Source organism: Alosa alosa, chromosome 16, assembly GCF_017589495.1.
Source record: "Alosa alosa isolate M-15738 ecotype Scorff River chromosome 16, AALO_Geno_1.1, whole genome shotgun sequence".
NCBI classification, from domain to species: domain Eukaryota; kingdom Metazoa; phylum Chordata; class Actinopteri; order Clupeiformes; family Clupeidae; genus Alosa; species Alosa alosa.
The window spans coordinates 31809512-31829293 of record NC_063204.1 but is presented as its reverse complement, the minus strand read 5'-3'; the positions used below and the strand labels follow the sequence as shown (position 1 = coordinate 31829293).

General features: G+C 40.1%; 1 protein-coding gene across 1 annotated transcript in view; it reads left to right on the top strand.

Moving 5' to 3' along the window:
- Positions 1-14101, top strand: part of dipk1c (divergent protein kinase domain 1C) — a 29828-nt gene extending 15727 nt beyond the window's left edge. Inside the window, exons 3-4 of the mRNA XM_048266886.1 lie at positions 8181-8345; positions 9327-14101. Of these exons, the coding sequence (XP_048122843.1) occupies positions 8181-8345; positions 9327-9587 (426 nt within the window). The 3' untranslated portion in view covers positions 9588-14101. The remainder of the gene's footprint in view (positions 1-8180; positions 8346-9326) is intronic.
- The last annotated feature ends 5681 nt before the right edge of the window (positions 14102-19782 follow it).

Genomic DNA, 19782 nt, shown 5'->3' with positions numbered 1-19782 from the left:
GAGAGGGATGTGGTAGCATAGTGGTAGCCTAAAAAGTTGTGGGTTCAATTCCCAGCTTCCACCATTGTGCCCTTGAGCAAGGCACTTAAAGCAACACCAAAGCACTGTTCCTCTGTCGGACATACATGCATGCAAAACAAAATATTTAAAATGTGAAATGTAACATCAAACATTTAAAAGTGTAAAACATATTTAATAAAGGCATAGAGAGAGGGATGTGGTAGCATAGTGGTAGCCTAAAAAGTTGTGGGTTCAATTCCCAGCTTCCACCATTGTGCCTTTGAGCAAGGCACTTAAAGCAACACCAAAGCACTGTTCCTCTGTCGCATGCCAGCTATTTGTTTATCCAGCACGGCTTTGGAAATAACAATGTCCACAGACAAGGTCGAATAATTGCATGATTTTATGAAAGTATGATGTATTGTGACATCAGAAGCAAGTCAAATTTGTAGTTTCTTATGTCTCATTCCATCGAACTACAGGTCTGCTACCCGATCTGGCAAACTTGCATAGTGCGGTCATAGCCGATAGAGGGTCGCGAAGCAAATGCAGAAGTGCCGTTCACCCTGTTACGAGTTGATGAACCACTGAAACGATTTGGGAAACATTATTTTAGGGTACAAAAAACTCTTTGGTGTTGCTTTAACCCCAAGTTGCTCCAGGGACAATGCAATCCCTTCTAATAGAATTGACATATGAAAGTCACTTTGGGTGAAAGTTTCTGCCAAATGAATAAATGGAAAGATAGAAGTAGAGCACGAGTGAGCCAGTCAGCTCCAGTTGCAGGCAAGCAGGGATGGCACCAGATACAGATAAGCATACTCATCTATTTATAAACTATCTATAATTCAAGGAACTTCTATCTGTACGTCTGCCTGTTTCTCTGACTGTTCTTCGCATTTGTCTGTCTGTTCATTGCACCTGTGCAACTGTTCGTCTGACTAACTTCACACTTGGTAGGTATACTAAGGACACAATTCGCCTTATTCACTCGGCAGCCATTACGGGGCTAAAGGGTACACTTGCCATTACACCTCAGTCCAGCAGATGGTGGTGGTAAAGCATTCCGTTTGCAAACTGCTAAAAAAAAAAACTCACTGAAGAAGAACAGGCCAATGAACCCTTCTTTTTCGGTGAGCTTTTTTTTGCAGTTTGCAAACGGAGTGCATTACCACCACCATCTGCTGGACTGAGGAGTAATGGCAAGTGTACCCTATGCCTCGTAATGGCCGCCGGGTGAATAAGGCGAATGGGCCCTGTTTTGACGATCAGAAACCCGGTGCAAAGTTTTTTTGTTATCCCACCGCAAAGCTTTTTCCTATCTTACACTCAAATTTTTCAGCATGCGCTTCACTTTTATTAAACAATGCACTCAGGGGTGTGGCAATTAACGACATAAGGTGTGGTCTGGCCCGTGATCTAAAAAATCGCTTTCTTACACCATCGCATTAATCGCATTACGCCACTGACCAAGAAAAACCTGGTCTACTGTATAGTGAAAGGCGCATATGAAGCACAGCTGATAAATGTTCTTAGGTTTTTTATTCAGTCATTCGAACATTATTGGGGTATGTGTTGCTTTTTTCAGGTGTTTTCACATGTTTTCGATGGTAACCCTTGTCAGTCAATAGTGAAAGTAATTAACTGTGTATAACTGTTTTGTCCTTGACTATGACATCATGGTGAAATTAGTTTCACTTTGCCTATGAGTTCAAATAATAGATGAGTGCAAACGTGTGTAGCCTATACTCTGCTAGTCACAAACAGGTTTTAGTTAAGCATGGTTTAGTAGAATACCTCTTCCATATGGTCTCAGGTGCAAGCAGATTCATTCAATATGCCGCTGACTATCAAAATACCAAAGTGCCGTTTGAAGTGCTGCTTGCTGTTAAAGGGAATGACAGATGTCGGATGTTACACCCAAAACATGCCTAAGAAACAAAAGAACCTCCTTTTTGCGCCAAGCGAATGTGGACTGGACACACCCCTAAATGTATTTAAAGGGACACCAGGCAACGTTTTCGTGTTAATTAATCATCTTCGTAAGTCGGTATATGGTTAAATGACTCATTACGGGGCGAATGAAGGCTCTCTCGCCCGCCCCTACTGCCTGTAGGAAGAATATCCCACTTGCAAATTCGGTGTATCCTACCCACTGACCGAAGCAGGATCAATACAGCACAGAGGCAGGCTAACGAAACACTAGAGATTGTTGCAAACGTGTGTATAATGGCAGAGCCGGTGAAGAAGCAGCGAAAACCCTTGACGGAAGACGCAAAGAAAAGGAAAAGAGCTTCAGACCGAGCGAGGGGGAGTTTCGTAGAGAAAAAGCATCAGGCTTGCCTGGTGTCCCTTTAAGTTTTTCGCTAGTGACCATGCGTTTTAAATCACCAAGATAGAGCCCAATGAATGCAGTGTCACCTATGACATTGTTTTGACTGACAGCAGCTGGTGGATAAAATGACAGAGGGTGTTTTGGGAGAGTTGAGGGTGTTTTGGGAGAGTTAGGCAGTAAGGCAGACTTATCAGCAAATTACATACATTAATCATTCAACAATCTGCTACGTGGGTTTTATCATCTTCACGGTCATCAAAACTCTTGAATTAAACATAAACCTAATTTCAACACAGCTGTTAATGTTATGCATGTCAATTTTGATTAACGCACTGCAGTAGTCTATCTATAAAGCAAGGGATATTTGTCTGTATGTCTGTCTGTTCTTTGCAGGGGCGTGCAGAGACCTTTGAAGGGGCAGGGGCTCGAATTTTAAAAAAGGGCACATGGAACAAAATTTTCAGAAAACGTGTTAACTTTATTTAAAACTTAAATTGGATTACAACCCAATAGAGAATACATAGGCTACATGCAAATTATATAAAAATAAAACATTTTCCATCATTTAAATTCTAGCATTATGCTATTTCAATGATGATGGTGGGACAGGCTATTATATGGTTTAGCAATTTGCAAAGTAGTCTAATGTACTGATAAACATATCATACATTTTCATATTTATTCATTATGTATCAAGAAGAATGGGTGTAAATAGCAGACAGAGCAGTAACACATTTTTCTCATTTCTCTCCTTGGTTCTGAAAATTCAATAGGAGTGCATGTACTGTAGGCCTACTGTAGCCAGGGCACAGACAGATAGGTCTTTTCAGTTTTCATTAGGCTATTGTCTACACAGAGATCATAGGCTATAAGGCTACATCTTATTGATTTAAATTCAAAGCTAATTTTAATAGCCTATAAATCTAGACGCATCCTAGCAGCAGCAGCAAATATGTTATTGTCTGGCTTTGTCAGGCTATAATTTTAATGTTTATCACAGATTCACGTGCTGTGCGTGGCCACTGAGTGAAATGACGCGTGTAGCCTACTGTAAACAGAGAACGACGTGTGGAGTTGGGTTAGTTAAACTACAGTAGCCTATGTCGTCGGCTTATGACGATTTAGAAAAGGTTTGCCTACTCTGTTTTATGAACTAGGTCTACTAACCTAAGCTACTATAACATAGTAACCTAAACAGAATATGTTATGAACGTTCAACCTTAGATTTTCGAAGCTGCCAGGTTATTGAAATGGATGGACCATGACATGGTTAAAACGGGTTTGATAGCCTACTTCATTAAACATGAAACAACTTTAACCATGTTATTCTCTGTCTCTTAGCTGAATACTATTACATGTTCAGATAGGCTAACTGCCAAGTGCTCCCGAACGTCTCCTGCAGCACTGTGCCTGCGTGCACCTTCTGAGAGTTCACTGAATGTATGACGTCACGGATTGGTGGCCGCAAGGCATTTCAATTAAAACAGAAAATGTTTATTTTTGTAAATTTCTAATTTCACAAACTATTAATGAGACATTTTAGCGAATATTCACGTTGTAACTAGCGGAAGTACTACACATTTTAAAAAGTAAAAAACGGGTCTTGTCAAAAGGGCACTTGGACATCAAAGGGGCAAAAGGGCAGGTGCTAGAGCCCCTGTAGCCCCCCTTCTCTGCACGTGCCTGGTTCTTTGCATCTCTCATCTCTTTCACATTTGTCATTTTGACTTCATGTGAGTACAGTGTGCCAGTGAGAGTACATTGTGCCCAGGTAGGTCAACGTTTAGTGGATGTGGACCTCAAAAATATACCATGACCACTCCAAGCATAGCCTACTCTGGCACTTTGAATAAACGAAGAACAATCCAACAGCATTCTGAATTTACGAATGGTCACACTCAGAGTATTGAGGGCGTACTCTGGACACTCCAGCTGAAGAGACAGAGCAGAAGAACATGACATCAGTTTAGCTGGATAAAATGACAGACAGTGTTTAGGGAGAGTTGGGGTCAAAAGGCAGTTGCAGACTTATACAGACAATAATATAATTCATGTATAATTCAATATAATTCTTTGATTAAACATTTACCTAATTTCAAAACGGTTAGTGTTGTGTCCAGTTTGGTCCATAAAACAATGTTTGTTAGAGAGAGAGAGAATTATTTTTAACCACAGGGCATCCTTCTGTTTTCAGAGAGGCCAAGGGTACATTTTGAAGATATTTTACAAACAGGCACAATTTGTTTGGTCACTGTGCTAGAAGATCCCAATTCACAAAATGAGGAAGAAGGTGTAGAGTTACATTCAGGCGATGAAAGCATTTTTTTGACAACAATGTACCTATAATTAAACATTCAGAATGCAATAACATACATTTATCCACATATAGTTTATTCACATATATTTACATACATTCTGATGTTTGTACCCATACACAACAAAAATATATTTTAAATATATTTTCACAATATATTTTGAAATATATGTAAATATTGGCCCAATATATATATGAAGAGTTTGGTTCCAAAACGCTATATACACCATTTTAATGAATTTTCATAAATATTTTTTTACATTTTGTTTTCCAAGTATCTTTACTCAATCAAAACAACACAACTGCAATTTTATTGATATTACCTGAACTACACAATTAAATAGGCTGACTTTTTAATGTTTTCAAAAACGGAGATATAGCGTTTTGGAACCAAACTCTTGGAACCAACAACTTCACAATTCCATGCAATTCCATGCAAAGGTCATCCTTACCATGGAAAAAAAAAGTTGTGCATACGCAAATAGAACTGTTGTTAAAATCTAAATTTAGGTCTATATTTTATTGTTTGTAGCTGATCTGATTGAATTTGATGGAGAATGACACTCTTTTTACATCATAAATATGGTGTGCAACCATACAGAAACAACATATTTCACATGGTAATATTATACATATTTCAAAAGTGGATAAATGGACCCAATGTTCAAACAAATTGTGTCATTTGACAAATTCCAGATTGACAAGGGAATGGTAGAGTGATGTTTATGCTCAGCTTGCCTTTAAGAGCACAACTCCTTACATTTGTAAGGCTTTTGTTTTTAAGTCAGCAAGTTCCATGGCCATGTCACATCCATAACGTTTTATAGGAAAAGTTTATGCTACACATACAGTGTTGATGCGACAATGTCCATAGTGTCTGTGCAAAGCTGATTTATATCAATGTAAAGTGTGATGACCAAATTGTGCCCCTTTCTTACTTTTAAAACCTTTAATCGTGCGTTATGGATGTGACGTTATGGATGTTACATAATGTGAATTTACAAGACTGGGGACTTTATTATACCTCAAAGCCGATAAAACGTCTGTTCTGGTGGCGTGTCAGTTTCAACGATTTTCAACTTAGTGTTTACAACTGACATTTCAAAGATTATTAGGTGGTTCAAAACCACAGGGAGGCCTTGCCTAACCATTAGCAAAACAAACATAATATTAAAATACCTCCAGTAATTAGCCTAGCCATAGCCTATTTTCAAGTGGCCTAATAACGAAAATATGAGAGATTATCTTCCTGTAACTGTCATACTAATGTTGTACAGTAACTGCATTATCGTGTTAGCTGGTGAAGATGGCTGACTTTGCAGCTGGAGTTAACATAGCAACCTCCTTCTTTTGCAGATCTGTTAAGCCTGCCGTTCACGTCTGCTTAACACAGTTTAATTTTAAATGTGACGCGATATGACAGCATTTGAAGTGTCAGGTCCTCTGTAGCTAATACCCACAGAGTAACATGAGTAAGGGCAGCAATAAACTAGATGTACCGCATAGCGGTACAAAATATGACCGCCTCTCAGTCCTGCATATTCTCTTCAAAAAAATAAATCACGCTTTGTCAATTTGTTCCATCTTCTACTCCTGCAACTCATGTGCATGTAAATGAGTGTGTGCATATGTGAGTTTGCTTTTGTTTATAAGAGAGTGTGTGGGTGTGTCTGTGTGTGTGTAACTCTGTTTGTGTGCATGTGCGTATGCGTGCCTGTGTGTGTGTGTGTGTTTGCATGCCCACATGCGTATGCGTGCCTGTGTGTGTGTGTTTATGTGTCTGCATTCATGTGGGTGAGTGTTTGTGCATGTGTGTGTGTGCGTGTGCTTGCCTGTCTGTATGTGTTTATGTACTTGCCTGTCTGTATGTGTGCGACTGTGCGTGCGTGTGTGTCGCGGCAGGTGCATGTGCGCTGCCGCGTGCATGTACTTTATGTGTGCAAATCACAAATGAGTGGGTATGGGTTAGGTTCATGCGGGGCTCTTGAGACTAACATACCATAAATATTTTGTCATCTTAGGTGCAACGGTTCAGGTAGGGCTAGTTATTTAGGGGAGTGGCCACCAAGTTTCATGTTCCCTGGTGTTTCCCGGGAATCACTGACCAAAATTGATGACGGTAAAATAAAAAAATTAATTTCTTTTTTATATTCTAAATGACTTGTTGTCCTGATTCTTCCTGTGGATCATAGTGGGCACTGAGGAAGCAATAATTTCATCGCTAGTTTTTCATGATTACTATTTCAATTGTTTCATATCAAAATTCACTACTTAATTATGTGTTTCATGTAGTTTGTCGAGGACTGGTTCAGACACGTCACATCCATAACGTGAAACCGTCACATCCATAACGCCAGTTTTTCCTACATAATACATTACGAAAATGACGCATAGTTTCAAAAGCACACTTTTTGTGTTCATTCAAGTCTCCTTCATGGTACATATATCATAGTTTCAGCAGTTTCCTTCAAAATTCACAGAGTTTGTAGAAAACCTGTAATCTCTCACAAAAGTGTGTCTATTTCATGTCACATCCATAACGCTGATAAAATGCCTTGTATTCTTAGGATGAAATTGATTATATGACATTTGAGGATTTCTCAGTATTCAGAGGACAGAGGTTGCATTAAAATTTATGCAAATTAATTCACTGATACTAATTTTGCTCTCTAAGGCATTGCACTCTAAGGCATTTTGTTTACCAATATAAGTCCAATTGTCACATCCATAACGCTGGAACTGCCCTATATTTTTTCTGTATGGGTACAACTAGTCTGTTTAAAAAATGTAAACTTTAAACTGCAAAAATTTTCCGTATCTAGTATGTTTTTATAGGCAAGTTTTGTTAAAGTGGAAGACAGATAAACATGTGTTGTTCCTGCAAACCATCTAAGATATGCACTCTGTAGGCTACTGTAATTCTGTGCTCAAGGCTGGAACACCCCACAAAATTTACATAGCCACAGTATCACCAAAAAACACTATCTAAGGGTGTCTTCAGGGTTTTTGCTTGATATCTTTTTGTTTGTTTGTTTGTTTACTTTTATGTTGTCTTGCTCTGTTTGTGTTGACTTTGTAAAGTGACCTTGAGTCTGAGAAAGGTGCTATTTAAATAAAACATATTATTATTATTATTATCTTACTAATTTTGGATGAAAAACTCCTTGAGTGCCTGTGTCCACCAATCACGTTTTTTGCGCCGACGGCGGCTACTTGCTATACAAATCCTATGAAGTGCAACATTCACAGGGCTCAGCACCCTCGGCGGAAAAAAATCCCTCGGAGCTGACCATTTTTTTCCGCAGAACTCAGAGTGCTGAAAGTTTAAATCTGGTCAACCTTTAGAACAGCGCTGGGTCAGTTAATGTCACTTCTCTCTCAACAACCATAATCTAGCAACAACAAACACTTGACCGAAGCGCTCCGAAAATGAAGTTGAAGGCGCTCTCAGCGCAAAAAACGTGATTGGTGGACACAGGCCCAAATGCTCTTTATTGTTTACGAACCCTCTATAACTGTGTTCTTTTGAAGGTGGTGGCTATAGATGTGGACATGGCTTTCTTTGAGCCAAAAATGCAGGATATATTAGAGCAGAACTGCACCAGTGACAGAGACTGTAACTTCTTTGACTGTGTCTCCAAGTGTGACACACACAAAAGAAAATGTGACTCAAAACGCAAAAACAGCAACCTGCAGGTAAGCTATAATTGCATATTATTCAGATGTGGACCCAGTAATATACACAAATATAACACAAAACAAAACAAAACATAGACAGATTTATGGTTAGGTGGCCTTCAAAGCAAATGCATTACAGTTCACATTTCAAGAAAGATATGTTTTTATTTTGTAGTGTCAGCTACATTAACTTGGCCAAGAAAGCCAAATAGGAACAAACTGGGTATGGGTTCTCAGCAACTTTTCAACACACTAAATGTCAACTGATTGAGTAGATTAAAAGGATTACTAGGATTGCCGAAATGTTTAGGTATATAGGTTGTGTTGTGTTTCTCTGTGCTCTCCACATTGGAGACTGGTTGAACTTAGAAACATTAATTCTTGATTTACCATCTAACATTAGGCAAGAGTGGTGTGCTACTACTTCATTACAAAACATCATTGCCATCATTGTATATTCATATTAGCTGAGGGGAAACTTAATAAATGTTAAAATGTTAAAATTTGTTAAAATGTTAACATTTTACAAATGAAATTCAACCAGGTACAGGAAGAGAGATTAGCATACACAAAATGTAGCATCATTTTCATATTTACTTAACAATGCCTAACTAATTAATTGTTGGTTGGATGAACCAAAGTCTACGTATAAAATGTGTGCATAGAGCCCCAGTGAAGCAGACAGAAAAGCACTCACAGTTCATGATTCAGTTCAGTTAATGAGTCCACTGACCCTTTCCACTCCATTATGCTGTCTGCCTTTAAGAACAAAAGAGGCTTTGTGCTGTGGCTGAGAGGTCAAGCATCATGCCATCCTTCAAACAAATGGGTAATGGGAATATGGCTGATGATGGCATTGCTGATAATGAAATGAAGGTTATGCTTGAGATAACTGACCCAGGGGGTAATTTTCCTCCCCCTTCATGGGGCTCTCAGTCTGTCACCCTCCATGTCTGGTCGTATCTCATCCTTCTTTATTCCTTTCTCTGCTTTTGATAGGTGATCTGTGAGAAGATCTTCAGACCTTGGTTTTCTCCCACGGTCCTCGGTTCCAAGGCAGGACTCCCACTGCAGGTGGAACTACAGAGTGCAGTGCAGGAGTGTGCTGAGACTGAAGGAGGCCTGGACATAGAGTATGGACGAGCCATTAGGCAACGCCTCTCCAGACTGCTAACACACCTCCTGCAGGAAAGTGCTGCCAACAAGCAGGCACAGGAACACATAAGATCAGGATACCCTCACACTGCATTAAACTTCTAAGTTTTCAAATGGGGTTCTGACATCATAGAGACAGCTTTAGTTTCTGCAGTTGGAACAAATGGCAGTTATCCATGCCAATCTACTCTACTTACATGGAGTTGTTAAATGATATCCTAATAGGATGCAATGGAATAGTTTAGTCCATGGCAATTCTCATTCTTAACACATTTTAGCAAATAATTATTAATACAGTTTTCACTGACAATGCACTATAAAATACAAAATAAACATTTTTTTCAAACATAAACAGGAAAGGTATTACACTTGTTGTCCTTAAGGTTAGAGGGGTGAACTTAACACAGAGTCAAAGAACAGGTTAACTGTTCGAAAATGAATTACTCAAATATTAATATCCCTATTCGGTTATCCAATGCATGGAATCATGGGAAGCAATCAGAAAAAAAAAGTCACGTGACTGTCGAAAAAAAAAAAGTCGGGTGTGGAAATATTTTGAATGCAGACTTTGTAACATAAAACTTAAGGAAATTCTACATGTTTAATATTAAATAGTTTAAAACGCAAACATTCGGTCTAGAATAAAGCTCTTGCAATGTTCTTTAACCCAGTATGCTACGCAGAGTTTTGTCAAAGGTGGGGGTTTTCTATAGTTGATGAGTATGTGAAGCCAGATTATAAAGTTCCCTCCTGTAAAACCATAACCTCAAGACTGGAGATTCTTTATGAAGAAGCTGCTGTCTCAAAGGTAATGTTGCAATTATTATTTGTTTCAGAGATGTGCACAGCCGATTGCTATTGTAAACACAATAAACAGTGCATCTGTTTTGCACTTTCTTTGTTCTGTTTTATGTAACATATTTGTGCGTAGTGCAGAGAAAGAAAAGGGAGACTGACTTTAGTCTACAGTCTAATGAAGGCTAAAACAGTCTGATATCAATGCAGACTCATCACTACTGGAAAGACAAAAAGCCATAGATAGCTTTAACTCCTTCCTTTAAATAGTTCCTTCCATTGCATCCTCAAAGACAAAAGTTAGCTCAATAAAGTAGGTAATGCACTCACCCTCAGGATATGCCGTGTCTGGTTTCAAAAGAATCACAAGTTGCCTTCTGATATCCACCAGTCCTGTGCTTTGCCCCATCTTCCTGTATTGCTTGTATTTGCCTCATGTTCACATTTCTATCCCTCTTGCACAAAAGAGATTCTACTGTCCCCGTTACAAACTGTAAAAGAGTTAAACTCTCTTGTTCTCAAGCAAACATAATTGTGCAGCAACCCTGAGTAGCTACAGTACATACACACCATAGCCAGCCTGGTCAGTTTATTACCGGACTGAATACTTTGTGGAGTAGGAAGAATATAATAAATGACTCCTACAATTAATTTAATGCAGTTCACATCCATGGCCCATAGTTCTATCCAGCTGATCTTCCTCCTCTCAATAACACTTTGCTTGATACCACTGCTGATTGTTTAGCTTCCTCTTCTTCTTTACAACCAAATTTGGTTACTTTCTGTTTCTTCTCATGTGCTGTAACTTCACCCCAAGCTCTCCCCCTCTGCACCTGCCCAACAATATTCCTATGAGCATGCCTGACTGCTTCCTATTGATTCCACTTCTTCCCTGTGGACTGGGACAGTGTTCTTGATGACTGGATTCATTAATATAATAAAATGTGTTTGATCAACTGAGCAATATAATTGTCTGCTGACATCACTGCTGCTACTGTCCTATAAGTAAGGGATAATGGACGACACGGTGTTCGGTTCACACAGAAATAAATGCACATTTGAGGTGGTAAAATGGCCCCGACGCGCCAGCGGAGGGCCATTACACCTCGTAAGTGAACCCAACACTGTGGAGTCCATTATCCTGCTTATACCACTGTTGCCACTTGCGTTATGTTCATTATTGTTATAATTTAAATGTTTTCATCACTAAAACTGTCTTGTTTGTAGAACTACATCTTACTCATTTCTCAACTTGCATGACAAACTGCCTTTATTAATTTTAAATGGATGGTTGCTATGGCCAAAGGCCAGTCGTTAGTTCCATCTCTCCTGTTGTCAAGCGGGCATATCCCAGGATTATGATGAATCTCAGCTTTGAAACATCGCTAATATAGGCTACTTAGCCTACTGCCATGCAACTAGCCAAAAGCCACCTCCGTCATATGCTACAATGTTGCTATGTTCTAAATGTCTGTATTTTACAACTCTGATGCAACGTGACAGTTCATTTAAACTTCACAACGAGTTTGGCAAATTGATATACAATATATAGCCTATAAGTGTGATACAGCCAAAAATACTGGAGCTACTTCACACTTCACAGGTGTGCAAATTACCTACGGTTATTTCACGTTTTAAAGAATGCATGACAATGGGAAATTCAACCAAGCAGTGGTATCACATTTTGATAATGGTCACTATGTATTGAGAATGAAAACTCACAACCTGTAACCAAGACATAACATTCTGTAAACGAGAACACTGTCATTTATGTCAAGATCTTATAAAAGTGTTTTACAAGCATAATTCAAATGCAACCCAATGGTTTAAAAACTGTGTCATTAATATCAAACAGGTTTGATACATGCAATTCACGAATGGGCAATCTCAGAACCATTCAAAGACCGCGGTGAGGTGACAACTACAGCTGGCACCTCCAATACAACCAAACAAAGGAGACAGACATAAAACATGTAGACAAAATACAAGTGACATCAATCCATAGTTCCACAGGCTCAGTGGCTATTAAAAAGCAAGTCTGAAAAGATGGGTTTTTAGCAGCGATTTATAAACAGTCACAGATTTTGCTGATTTGAGGTCCTGTGGTAGACTGTTCCAGAGGCGTGGTGCATGAATACTGAAAGCACGGTCACCTTTCTGTGTGCAGGAACGGGGAGTGCCCAGGTGAGCGTGGAATGCAAATCTTAGTGGTCGTAATGGAGTGTAAACTGCCCATTTAATGATTTAAAAACAGTCAATGCCACTTTAAACTGGATTCTAAATTTAACAGAAAGCCAATGCAAGGCCACCAGTACTGGAGTGATATGTTCTTGTTTCATTTTCCCAGTAAGAAGTCTAGCAGCTGCATTTTGTACTAACTGTAATCTTGATGATGTGTGATGAGTGATGATTAATTGATTCTAGTATAAGGGCATTGCAATAGTCCAGTCTGGAAGTAATAAAAGCATGTATGACTTTCTCAAGATCCGCTGCAGTTAAAAATGATTTTTGGCTCTCTTAAGGCTTTATAGCCCAAAACTTCACCCGCCACTTGACAGGAATTTCCCTACAGGCACCTACATTGTTTAGTTTCATAAAGGAAAGTTAAGTCAAGCCAACCTGCTCTCACAGAAATCCGTGAAATGTCCACGGGCCCGTAACTCAAAATCCGTGTAAACATCACGGAATCACCCAAACTTCTGTGATACGACCACGGATATAACTCCAACGCAAGTCAATGACACTAATCTTCCGTGGTCCACACACGGATGCCCGTTTCAATGACAGAGTAGGCTACAGATTTCATTCCGTGATGTGACCACGGATATAACTCACTCATTTTCTGTGATCCACAGATCCCGTTTCAACAACCGCATGCAATGTTCACTCAATGGACGTTGTTTTCTCATTTGGAAAACGTAACTGTTTAATTATTCGGGTCGATTTTTTTTCACCATAGGCCTACACCTAAGTGATGTTAACCTGACAGTTACAGCATTGTCCTGTCGTTATAATAATTCATTTTGATGATCCCATAGCCTAGCCTTCTTTTGCTTAGCAGCTAACCGAAATTCTGTGACGGGACCACAGAGCCATCCGTGGTCGACACACGGATTGTTTCACCCCGTCTCATTTACTGGACGTTGATAAATGTTGTTTGTTCATTTAGAAACTCTTCAAGTCGACTGTGTTTGCAATAGCAATGTAATTAACCTGACATTTTGTCTTGTCCTGTTGTCATACAATTGAAGTCTTACGCAGCTTTTCTGCTTGGCCCCCAATAATAATCCTTGCAGAAACAAAAGTGCTTTCGCACTATCCGGTGCTCGGGCCCTAATAAATAATCCTACAGAAACAATAGGGCTTTTGCACCATCCGATGCTTAATAGCAAAACATATCTATAGGCTTACCTACAACTGGAATAAGATTGGCAAAAGGCCCTGGAAAAACTTTGGAGAAACTTCAGGGAATATATTAAATTGAAACCTTTTTTTTTTTTTTAAAAACACTTTGATGATTCACATAAAAAATGGGAATTATGGGGAGGCTTCTTGACTGCTACACATCAACACAGTTCAGGTTCAGAGTTCAAGTAAATACTGTCAATAAAGACTAAAGGGGAAGAAAATTCCATTTGCTGGAGCACGACACAACATGCCTTGCACACAGGAATGTGTGTCTGCCCTGAAGCAGTGATCATGTAGTCAGAGTATTCCTGCACAATCCACAGTTTAAAGAAAATGTCCTCCACACCTGTATACCTATCTCTGTCATAATATCCAATAATAGCAGTGGTTGTAGTAGGTAAAGTACAATAAATACATTCTCTTTTCAACATTCTCAATTGTTCTTGTTTGATGTTTTTTGTTTGTTTGATGTTTTTTGTTCTTGTTTGTTGTTTTTTTGATGGATCATGGATGCATCAATGTGGAGGTGGTTAGCACCTACAAGTATCTGGGTCTCCACCTGGACAATAAACTGGACTGGTCAGCCAACACTGATGCACTCTACAAGAAAGGGCATGGATCATGGATGCATTTAATGCATCAATGACAATAAAATGGACTGGTCAGCCAACACTGATGCACTCTACAAGAAAGGGCATGGATCATGGATGCATTTAATTCAGATGGCAATTAAGCATGAGGCCACAAATACGTAAGGGATAATGTATTGTCCGCCGGTAATTATCAGAAAATAAGTCCCGAGGAGGGAGAACAGAACCACGACGCGCAGCGGAGGAAGGGACTTATTTTCTGATAATTACCGGCGGACAATACATTATCCCGCTTTTTACACGGCTACTTGCCAAAACGGGAAAAGAAACCTAACACAATGAATCTTTAAAAATGATTTTGCTACCGTTTCGTGTCTTCCGCTGACAAAATAAATAGTTTGTCACACAGATAGAACTTGACAGTTTCAGGTGTTGCGTGGCAACGTCTTACTAGCTTACTTTGCTTTGCCCTTTCTTGTAGAGTGCATCAGTGTTGGCTGACCAGTCCAGTTTATTGTCCAGGTGGAGACCCAGATACTTGTAGGTGCTAACCACCTCCACATTGACCCCATCAATGTGAACTGGTAGCAGAGTGGGCTTAGACCTGCGGAAATCCACCACCATCTCCTTGGTCTTTGAAGTGTTAAGTTGAAGATGATTGAGTTTGCACCATTGCACAAAGTCCTCCACCAGGCTCCTGTACTCCTCCTCCTGCCCGTTCCTGATACACCCCACAATTGCAGTATCATCAGAAAACTTCTGCATGTGGCATGACTCGGTGTTGTAGCAGAAGTCAGATGTGTACAGGGTGAACAGGACTGGAGAGAGCACAGTTCCCTGTGGCGCTCCGGTGCTGCAGATCACAGTGTCAGAGAGACAGTTCTTCAGTCTGACGAACTGTGGTCGCTCGGTCAGGTAGTCTGTAATCCAGGTTACCAGGTGAGCGTCCACACCCATCTGCAAGAGCTTGTCTCCCAATCTGAGGGGCTGGATGGTGTTAAAAGCACTTGAGAAATCAAAGAACATGATTCTCACAGCACTTTTCCCCTTGTCCAGGTGGGAATGTGTCCTGTGTAGAAGATAAGTGATGGCATCGTCCACGCCCACTTTCTCCTGGTAAGCAAACTGTAACAGGTCTAGTGCATGGCGTACCTGGGGTCTGAGCATGCCTAAGACCAATCGCTCCATTGTCTTCATCACATGTGATGTAAGAGCGACAGGTCTGTAGTCATTAAGCTCACTAGGGTGTGGCTTCTTAGGGACAGGGGTGAGACATGTCTCATAGGTTGTTAAATGTCTCATAGGTTGTTAAATAGATTTAACATAGGCCTGAACGTTGGGAAGGCCCATTCATGTGAATGGAACTTTCTGCAGCACTCTGAAGAGTCGTGTAATAAATAAATATATAATATATAACACAAATACACATCTCCACTCCACTCTACCTTTTATTGTGGGTAAATAAATATTTACGCCTAGACCACACACAGACATAAATAATAATTATTTAAAAGAACCATAATACATTATGCAAGATTGTGGCCAAAACTGGTACTGCAATCACTTTCAAATGACTGGAGAGCGGTGTATCCCCTCCCCCCTGACTCAAGGTTACAACGCACTACGGACTTTGTGATTAGTAGATAGGTAGAGGGTGGCGCATCAGGCCAAAAGACAACATCAACATCAGTTAAGGGCTGCAACTTCACTTTTTAAATGACAATATCCTGGCCGGACTACTGTTGTCAGTGATATAAGTATTTGAAATAAACATGATTTCTTAAAGGGACACCAGGCAAGCCTGATGCTTTTTCTCTACGAAACTCCCCGTTAGCGTCTGTACGAGTTGATACGTGTGCAAGCCCTTGCTCGGTCTGAAGCTCTTTTCCTTTTCTTTGCATTTTCCGTCAAGGGTTTTCGCTGCTTCTTCGCCGGTTTTGCCATTATACACACACGTTTGCAACAATCGCTAGCATTTCGTTAGCCTGCCTCTGTGCTGTGGATGTGTAACAGAGGTCGTAATTCGTCCGCCGCTCACGTCCCTCGAAACCGCCACCTCAACACACACCGGCATGGGAGTTAAATGCAACCAATGCTTCCAACTCAGCAGTTAGAAGCGTTCTTAAGGTTAGGGGTGTGAGGATTTAAATGCGCAACTAGCATGCTAGCTCAGATCGCCTCCGTTACAGATGCAGGATGTAAACTGATCCTGCTTCTCGCGATGTCTGAGACTTTGTGAGACTGAAGGCTGGCAGGTACGATACACTGAACTTGATATTCTTCCAACAGGCAGTCGGGGCGGGCGAGAGAGTCTTCATTCACCCTGTAATGAGTCATTTAACCATATACCGACTTACGAAGATGATTAATTAACATGAAAACGTTGGCTGGTGTCCCTTTAATGTCTAGTGACATATTAGGGCCATTTTATGATTAATTGAAATACATGTCTTACATACGGTTCCCTTAAGATTAGATTGTTGCACCGTTTATGTCTGTGTCACTTAAAAAGACGTTTGAAGATAAGAAAGAGGTCGAGTAAGAAAGTGAGGAAATAGGCTTAAATAATAGCCTGACGTAGTCATACTCAATTCTAGTCAGAATATGAGTCTGATACTGCTCCATTGGGACATAATTATGGGGCGTGTTTCAACCGATACAGGGGGGGAATGCCTCTGCACTCAATTGGATAGACCTAACCAATCAGAGCAACGAAATAGCTTACCGTGAGGTGTAGGAAGAAAACCCTGAGCGCCGCCGTTGTAGCAGGCAGCTCACTGCGCCGGGATTAGTGTGTGCTTCACCTCACTGTGTGCTGTTTGTGTTTCACTAATTCACCGATTGGGTTAAATGCAGAGACCAAATTTCCCTCACGGGATCAAAAAAGTGTATATACTAATACTTAAAGCCTGATTTGATTGGTCCGTCCGATCTAGGGCGAGCATACTTGCTCCACAATGGAGCAATGCCAGACAGAACTTCCCGACCTCAAATGTTGTGGGCAGGACTAAGTTCGGAATGGCACCCAGGCTACTTAAATAACATATACATGTAAGGCTTATATTTTGACGCAGCACAGACTAAACTACATGTTCCTTTCTCTGCTGTTACCTCATAGGTCTAATAAAATATAGGCTAGCTTTCACTTAGCAAAGATAATGGCAAACTATTCTGGTAACGTCTCGTTTCATAACTTGATTGCATTTTTGTCCTCTAAAATCTGATTCATCACAAGTAAACACAATAAAGAATGGGAACGTAAGTTGGATTCTGTAAGTTGAACTCTGGAGCACTCGTAGATCTACGAGTGTTTTCACAACGCTCTTAAGCTACGATGGTTTCGGGAAACAGTCGGCAAATCTTAAGACGTTCGTAAGAGGGACTTTACGATGCTCTTGGGCTTACAATGCTTTCGGGGAACTAGGCCCAGACCAACCTTACGAACGTGTGACTTACAGAAGATAAACTTAGCGTACGAACGTGTCGGGAATCGTGCCATAACATTAAGAGAAAGGTTAAGGAATAGGTTAAGAACTATTTAGCGATAAGAACATTTTGGGGAACCGCCCCCTGCTTACTTGCATGTCTCAACCTGATGTTGCTAACCTACCTAGGCCATGAAAGTAAGTTAATTAAGGCCTACTTGGTTTATTGACATTTGAGTAGGCTATGCAACCCATTGGCAAATGTTTACATCTGGAGATGTCCTTTTAGCTCGTGTCATGTTTGCTAGCTTGTGGGCTTAGTTTGTGTACTGCTACCAAAATCATTGAAATAAATAACATTGCATGACATTTACCTCTTCTATGATACAAGCATTATTTTATTCGAATTATTTTTTAACATTTATTTTAACTAATGACAAAGAAAATCCCGAATTGCATCCACATATCGTAATGCACTATGTAAAAAGTTATTTCCACTCATAGCCGAAGCCTTCCACTCAGAAATGTAAATAGACTACTCTCACAGGGCTCTACAGTGCGCCCATTTCACTCGCACATGCGAGTAAAAATGATGCCGTGCGAGTGCAAAAAAATATTTAGGCGCACTGGTGCGAATGACTTCTAACCATGTCAATGTTTGTCTACAAAATACACCTCCCATGAACGTTAACAGTTTCGCGTTGTGACTCGCTAGTAGTCGCTTCTATCAAATCCAAGAGCGCGCAGAAAAAGCGGAAAGTTAGACTAGACAGCCAAGATGCAAAGATGAAATTAGTTATTCTATCCACCGAATTCATTGGATATAGGAGGAACAGGATGAGATTCTGAGAATGCAGTGAGAGAAGGAAAGATAACCTAACATGCCTTTTAGCCCAGCTGACGTATTGGCTGCAATATGCAAAATATAGCTGTAGCGAACCGGCACAAAAGTAGCCTCCCGTAATACTCCCATTTTATTCAAAGGTAGAACGCTACTGACAACTCCAGGCTTCCACGCATGCTTGTTTGTTTACACCGAATACAAGCTTAAGTGCAAAACGAAAGTAGGCCTAACGTTTGCCTACTGCCCCTATCAATGCAGATATTTCAAATAAAAACTAAAAGTATAAAACATATATCCTTGATTAGCCTATGTTGGGTTTTGTGGAAGAGAAAATGGACTGTTTTAGTAGTAGTATTAGGCAGTATGCAGTCAGATAGGTCACCATGGGCATATTTGGTTTAGCTATAGATGGATTCACAAATAAATAAATTAGCCTACATTTGGCAGGATACTTGATATACAGGCTAAATGCAAAAATGGCAATGTATTTCTGCCCTGAAGAAATTGAACAGCGCCTGCTGTTTGTCTATGTAAATCTGTCAACCGATAATGGAACTGCAGCCAGAGCGCGGTTAGTAGAAGATCGGGGGGGGGGGCCACCCTATACGATGGCAGAACTTACTGTAATAGGGAGGGAAAGTGAAAACCAGCGCCCCAAGTGGTTGAAAGAAAAAGAAAATCGAAATTGCTCCTTTTGTTTCATAAACGAACTACAAAAGAAGTCACGTGACTTTACCCTTCAACGTTACTCAAAATAGAGACATTTTTGTAATCATTCCATATTTAGTGTAGTCATTCCATATCAGAACCCCTGAAGTATAATCCAAATACAAGCATGAAACCTCAAAGTGTTACCTTTCATTTGAGACCAGGATTATGCTTCTACACTAAGGGGTTCATGTGCAGTAAGCATTTGATTGTCAGTATGCATTTTGGATAACAAAAAGTCCTATGGGGAGTATCCATAGGCATTTTACAAAACGCATGGGCATACCTTGGCAAATAATAGTCTAAAGCACTCATATTTTCATTCTATATTGATCTACTTTTGCACACAACTTCACAAGATCTGGTGCTGTAATCCGGCAGAAAGAAAAAACTATATTCTAGCCTCTGTAACTCTTTGTGAGTACATCACACATTTATTGTGACTGTTTCCTACGAAAACTAGAGGTTCTCAGCTTTCTATAGAGGTCCAACATTTGATAGTAGGCCCCAGAAGAGGTGGGAACAATGGC